Below are 7,392 nucleotides of genomic sequence, written 5' to 3' on the forward strand. Positions count from 1 at the left end.
GGAATGTTTTATAGAGGAGGCTCAGTTGTAGAAGCTTAGAAGGAGTTATTGGTTAATTCGGCACTGGTTTGGGTTCTTCGGAAGGCATGAAACGATCATATATTCAGGAATAGGTTGTGTGTACTAGACAGATACCTTAGTTGTTGCCGGGGGGTTGTCGTAGCTGCTTTTGTTTTTTAACTCAGTTTGTCAGTATTTAGCTCTTCTGTGGTGTATATTCAGAGCAGGTGAAGGTTTTTTCTGTGTTCTGTTTTCATGTGGCAGCGACTGTTTGTGCTAGTGCAGATGGGTGCTTTTTGTTTTCCTTCCCCTTACGTTTTGTGGAACCTGCTGCTGTTTGTTGGGAAGTTTTTTTCTGTGTTATGTTTTAGCAGGGGCATGCTTCTGTTATTGTTTTCTTGTTGTAGGTTAGGGCCACCTGTTTTGGCAGCCGTCTCTATTTGTTATACGGAGTTTTTTAGGGGCGTTACGCGTATAGGTGGCACTTTTGTTTTGTTTCCTCAACGTGTAAACTTGGTCTCTAATAAATTTTCACTGTTTCGAAAAGAAAAAAAGTTACAGATACTATATAGCCTATTTGCAGATGCAAAACTTAGATTATATGTATGTGCATGTTGAACATGAGGATATTGATTTATAACTAAACCTTCACATAAGTATAGAAGAATGTATGAAGAAGAGTTTCCTTAGATATACTTTTTCCTTTCTTAAGATGAATGCGCTGTTCTCTTTATTGTTCAAGTATTTATGCATGGAGATTGGTTTAAGATAGTCGGCCAAAGGTATTGCGCTGCCGACACATGACAATAGAGAAGCAATCATCTATTTTTCTTTTGTCCCTTCTCATATAATACTTGGCAGGGGTGTGAAGGGGTATTTCACAATTATAGTATACCTAAAATCAAAATTGCTAGCAAATTTTTGAACAAAATAACCACTCACATCAAAAGAACATTCTGACATAATGTACAACCTGTGTTTGTTTACAAGTGCTTGACTTCAAGTTAAATAGTTAAATGGACTGATATTTTGTTGATTTATGAGATAGTCTGCTTGTTTATATTGATTAATGCTGCTCATTTTAGCAGGAATCATCGATGCTCTTGGAGATCTTGTTTCATTAATTGAGGTCAATATTTCTTACAATCTCTTCAATGGTTTTGTACCATTAGCTCTAATGAGTTTATTGAATTCCTCACCATCATCATTCATGGGCAATCCTCTCATATGTTTTAGTTGTTGAATTGCATTAAAACTAGTTATGTAAATCCATGTGTCTACAAATCAACCGATCATAAAGTTATCGGTAATGTTCAAATTGTGATGATAGAACTTGGATCCTCAATATTGATTTCTGATGTGCTGGTGATAATAATTCAAATGTATCTCCATAGAAATGAATTGAAAAGGGCCTTTTATCTTAAGCAAATGTATTTGAATAAAAGAGGAGGTGGACATAATAATTCAAATGTAAGGACCGTATGGGAAAATGATCGGATTCACCTTAACGAGCTTGTGTTGGAAGCTACAGAGAACCTAAATGATTGGTATATTGTTGGCAGAGGAGCACATGGTATTGTGTACAAAGCCATGATTGGTCAACAGGTTTGTGCTGTAAAGAAAGTTGAATTTGGATGGAGCAAGTAAAAGTGGTGAAGTATCATGCACTGCAATGAAATTGAAGTCCTTAGGGGTCTTAGGCATCGAAATTTGATCAAATATTGGAGCTACTGGATTAGAAATGACTATGGTTTAGTCATATATAAATTCATTGCTACGAAATAGGGAGGATAAAATCCAAATTCAATCAAAATGGGGGTGGTAAAACTGCATTTAAGCCTTTTGTTGGTTAATTTTGTCATGAGTTCACATGTCCTCCCATAAATTATTATTTACATCATCACATCCAAGTTATATGGGATTGATTAAAGGATAATGCTAACAACACTCTATGTAATATTCACTCTTTTATTGGTTTAAATCATTGTTGATCTAAACTTTGAAAATTGAACTCACACAAAGTGGTGGGACATGAATTGATTTCATATAATATAATAGTAAGTGATAGAGAGTGTTGAAAAATAAGTGTTGCTAACATTCTTCTTGATTAAATGCATTTTTGTTAACGAGTCTGACAGGATAGGACATGACAACAGTGTTTGATTTGTAAAACTGTTTCAGGTACAAGGCAAACTGGAGGCAAGGGACATGACAAAAACTCATATTTTTGTCCCTCACCAAACTACAACACAACTTTTTGTCCCACGTACAAGTTGTCTAAAATACAAAAATAACATTTTGTCCCTCAAAAATCGTATAAAACAAAAAATTACTCAATAATATAAAAAATTTGTCCTGTACTGTTCTGCCGTGAGTTGTACTGTTCTATCTTATTGTTCTGTCCAATACTTAATGTTTTTTCCTCAACTTACAATTTGGCCCAAGTTTTTTTTTTAAGAAAAAAATGGCCCAAGTTTATCTTAGTTGTAGTAAGTAGTAACCACTAACCATGCTTTCTTTTTACCTTGCCTCCAAAACAGAAATTGAAAAGGCACACAATTGCGCCTCTCTCTCTCTCTGACGGTGTAAAGTGGCGAAAGGTAATTCTTCATTCCTCAATCTATTCATTTTCAGTTTAACCCTAATTTATCATCTTCCCTAAATAGTTGTTCCCCATTGTAGAATCTGAATCAAATACAACAATGAAGAAACAAAGAATGGAAAAAGATAGACTTAGTGAGTTACCCGATCATCTTATCCTTCAAATTCTCTCCTTTTTGTTTGCCAAACAAGCCGTTCAAACTTGCATTCTCTCCAAAAGATTCGACAATCTCTGGAAGCGTCTTCCCACCCTTAGGTTAACTTCTTCAAGCTTTAAGCATCTCAAAGATTTCACCAAATTTGTTTCCAAGATTTTGTCTCTTCGCGATCACTCTACCTCACTCCACTCTCTCACTTTTCACCGTCATAGTTTAGTAGAGCCTCACCTGCTTAAAAGGGTTCTAAAATACGCTGTTTCACACAATGTTGAACAAATATATGTCCGTGTTAAATGTGATATTCAACACTTTCCGCCTACCTTATTTTCATCTCACACTTTAACATCACTCAAACTTGCTCTTGTTCACCCTAAAATTTATGCTAAGAGAGCATTATTTCCAACAAATTCTATCAATTTGCCATCATTAACCACATTGTGTCTACATTTATTCGCCTTTAGTGTCAACAATGATGGCTGCGCTGAGCCTTTTTCAATATTCAACAAGTTGAACACTTTGGTCATTGATAAATGTGAAGTTGAGGATTCACAAAACCTCTGGATATCAAGCGCCACCCTTGTCAAGTTAACAATAGTCACCCGTGATTATCCTCCTGATGACTGTATTGAAATCGAGTTATCTACTCCAAATCTTTGTACCTTTACTTTTATTGGTTCTCCTTTTCACAAACTCTATGGGAGCAAGACCAATCTCGCTTCTATCAAACATGTAGACATTGATGTAAATTTGATGGCATCTTCTGCCGAGTATTCATCCTTTCTACTCAACTGGCTGATTCAACTTACTAATATCAAGTCATTGACACTCTCTTCACCTACTCTTCAGGTACTTTAGGGCATGTTTGGATTGAGAACCTTTAGATTTTCAATTTTTTAACATGCTTGCTTTTTTATTGTATTTATAAATTTTGTTGAAAATATGATCTGTATTAAACTAATGATAGTTCACTCTGATTGCCTAGGTTCTTTTCTTAGTTTCTGATTTACTGAAGGTTGAGCTCTCTTCTTTGAGTAACCTGAAGTCACTGAAAGTAATGAGGAAAAAACCTTCATCCATACCTGATGGAATAGTGGACTTTTTGATTCAAAACTCACCCTCGGCAAAGGTTGACATTATAGAGGTTGACATTGAAGATTGATTAAGGTGACACGCGCTTTCAACTTTTTGAGAAAGATTTTTGGTTTGGTAATTTTGTTTTTGCATCCTTCTCTATTTATGTTCTCCACGACGACATCTCTGGTTATACCTTACTTTTTGTGGATAAATCACAACTCCCTTATTTAGAGTATACGAATCTAACATGATTCCATCTGGTTACAACTTAAGTGGATGCCATATTGAAAGAAAGTTATTGATGGTTTGGGAAATAATATTTATTCTGAGGTCAATAAAGGTTGCTAAGTAACAACGGAAGAATTAACTGATTCTTAGCTGTTGCTCATGGAAGACAAATGATAAGTTAGTTTTTATTGCTAATGAGTATTTGTTGCGTGTGATGTCTAATGGGGTGGAACGATTTTATTGTTGTTAAGCGAGTGCTTTTTAGGTTCCAAGTTTGATATATGAACATAGCCAATAGTATATAATGGCATTCTTATTTTCTATTAAGATGGTACTTTAAGGATGATAAAGGCAACTAAAAATAGGATTTGTCGGCTGTAATGTAGTTTCTTTGTTGCAGCTATGAAACTAGTTCCAATCTGAATATATATTACACTTTGCTTTGATTAAAAGGTACGTACATGTACTATTATAACTTAATATCTTAAATAAATACAATTCCTTGTTCCTACTACATCACGTTTAGATGGACTGCGTTGCTTGTTAACACATTGAGCTACCATTCTTATTGCTCTTAATTATTTGATGGACTGATTGTTTATATTCAGTATTGACAAAATTGAAGGGAAAGTTATGTTAGTAGAGGATGTTACACGACAGATGAAAGTTTCATATATCTTGCTTCTGAATTATGATTGTTCTTCAAGTATTTTGTATTTTTTTTCTGCCTATAAATCCGATTTTCTGGTTAATATTTTACTGCATAATACCATTTTCTGGCTATACCATTTCTTTATAATCTGTCAATCAAATTATGCACTGTTGTGTGTGATTTACTGACATAATTTTGAATTTGTTTTAGCGCAATTTTTACATAATTAGAATTCTGTTTTTCAGGTTTGGTTTGTGCGGGAATCTGTGTTTTGTGTGCGACCTTATCCGTTGTGTTTTGCTACACTTTTTTTTGGTTTCATTTGCGAGAGTAGAATTCTTGAAGGCTGCGGGAATCTGTGTTTTGTGTGCGACCTTATCCGTTGTGTTTTGCTACACTTTTTTTTGGTTTCATTTGCGAGAGTAGAATTCTTGAAGGCTTCCTAGTTTTTTATTAGAACCAACAACATCATATGGTATTGCAATGCCTGCGATGCAATTACAGACTTAACTGTTGTCAAACATACAAAGGAAGTGTGATTAACAAGGATCACAAACACTAATCTTCCTATGATGAATGCACTGTTCTGTTTATTGTTCAAGAATTTATGCATGGAGATTGGTTTAAGATAGTCGGTCAAAGGTATTGCACTGCCGACACATGACAACTCGCGAGTTTTTTGTTTCAAATGTCAAGAGAGATGCAATCATCTATTTATCTTTTGTCCCTTCTCATATAAGATAAGGTCTTTAATCTCTGCTTGGCAGGGGTGTTAAGGGGTATTTCACAATGATCGTATACCCCAAATCAAAATTGCTAGCAAATTTTGAACAAAATAACCACCAATCACATCAAAAGAACATTCTGACATAATGTACAACCTGTCAAAGATGTATTATAAGATCTCATTTAGGCATTACCCAAAAGTGCTTGGCTTCAAGTTAAATAGTTAAATGGACTTATATTTTGTTGATTTATGGGATAGACTGCTTTGTTTATATTGATTAATGCTGCTCGTTTTTTCTTCTTGCTTTTAATTGGAAACTCACAATGCACATTTTCGTTTTTTTAGCATTGGATAGGATTAGTTGCTTTAACCATAGAAATACTACAAGCAAGTAATTGGGCTCAAGTGGTTAATGAGCTCCACCAAATGACGAATTGTGTAGGAGAACCTAGTTCAATTCTTGGATGGAACAATTCTTAACCCGACTTTACTTACCTCGCGGCCGAACTCTGAATTATCAGGGCCCCTTTCCCTTGGAAATCGGAGTGTTGACACAACATATATAGAAATACTACAAATGTCATGTATGAGTGACAAAGTGATGACTGTTTTGCATTTATCATTATTGGTATGTTAGAGTTATAATAAGTCATCATGACTTTGTCTTGACTCTTGAGCATATGAGCTCACTCGGCCTACATATCCTTGTTTACTACTAACTTAGTTTGATAACATCTTTTACAATATATAATGAAGAGTAGCACTGGAGAAATGTTTTGACAAGGTTTAGAGTTATAATAATTCATTGAACTCTTCTCACATCACTTTCTAATTAAACCATTTTAATATTAATAGCAAATACTGGCAACATTGAATCTACATGTTCGGTTTCTGTAATGCAATTCAATGGAGTTTCTTTCCATTTTTTTTTGTGTGATTTAATTATCTTTTTTATTAATCACTTTTTAATCATTTAAAAAATGATCACAATTGTCAACTTGAATGTTGTGAATGTGTTGCTAACATGAATCAATGAATTGGCATACGTTGGGTTTTTTCCGTCTCTTGATTCCTTATTCTCTTGTGATATGTCTCATGTTTGTGCCAGCGGCAGAGTAATTATCTTGTTTTGTAATTATGAGATGTTTGAAATTAATATCTATTAAGTAATTGGTAGAATAATGGCTTTGCATCATGTAATTCTTGGTATAAATATGACTCTAATTACTTTTATCTTCCATTCTCTTATTACTTTTTTTGTCCCTGATATGATTTTCACTTTGTTGTAAGCAAGGTTGTAGGACAAAGCAGAAGAACAAAGGATAAAATGACGAAAACATATGGATGGAGTGAACGATGGTGTTGGTGACAACATGAATGCAACTAACTTTTCTTGACGTTTCTTATTCTGAGATGTGTTTGTCTGTGGGATGCATCTTTTTATCTATTTCATGTAAAATGAACTCTTTAATACAAACATAGTTGAACAATTTCAAGTTTATGTTGCTTAGTCATCAATCAAAGGTCCTACAAAAAACAATGTATGAGGTACTAATGACAGTTTTTTACTCTTATGGTTTGGGAGCTCTAAGTTGATGTTGCATAGTGACAAATGTTTTCATGTATTGGTTTCGGCATCGTTTATTAATCGATGATATTAACTTTTTCTTTGGGACAAATGAAAAATCAACATTTAGAGTTATTAAAAGTTGAATTGTTATTCCATGAGATGAAATCAGTGTCTTTGGTTGTGAAAGGACATTGGCAATGTCAATGGTCATAGCATAGGATGTTATTGCTCAGATACAGAGTTCAACATTGATCTGAACACATGAGACATGTTTTGCTCAGATATTTTATTTTCAAGGTTATATAAACAGATACAATTACTAAGATTACACTTTTTTTTCCCTACTTTAATAATTTATTTTCCCCTCTTTTTATAAATCGTT

The 7,392-nt window shown here is 34.1% G+C and overlaps 1 protein-coding gene across 1 annotated transcript; it reads left to right on the forward strand.

Moving 5' to 3' along the window:
- The first annotated feature begins 2,544 nt into the window (after positions 1 to 2,544).
- Positions 2,545 to 7,105, forward strand: LOC11439922 (F-box/FBD/LRR-repeat protein At5g53840). The gene is made up of 3 exons (XM_024783913.2): positions 2,545 to 3,605; positions 3,742 to 3,923; positions 6,735 to 7,105. The coding sequence occupies exons 1-2, from the start codon at positions 2,703 to 2,705 to the stop codon at positions 3,916 to 3,918; spliced, it is 1,080 nt and encodes a 359-aa protein (XP_024639681.1). The 5' UTR covers positions 2,545 to 2,702; the 3' UTR covers positions 3,919 to 3,923; positions 6,735 to 7,105.
- Positions 7,106 to 7,392: the final 287 nt, after the last annotated feature.

The sequence above is a fragment of the Medicago truncatula genome, chromosome 5 (assembly GCF_003473485.1).
Source record: "Medicago truncatula cultivar Jemalong A17 chromosome 5, MtrunA17r5.0-ANR, whole genome shotgun sequence".
Lineage (NCBI taxonomy): Eukaryota > Viridiplantae > Streptophyta > Magnoliopsida > Fabales > Fabaceae > Medicago > Medicago truncatula.

What these genes read in the sequence shown, in the direction of transcription:
- LOC11439922 (XM_024783913.2), top strand. Translation starts at nt 2,703, where the DNA reads ATGAAGAAACAAAGAATGGAAAAAGATAGACTTAGTGAGTTACCCGAT. An exon ending in TCTCTTCACCTACTCTTCAG is followed by an intron (nt 3,606 to 3,741) that starts GTACTTTAGGGC and finishes CTGATTGCCTAG; the next exon opens with GTTCTTTTCTTAGTTTCTGA.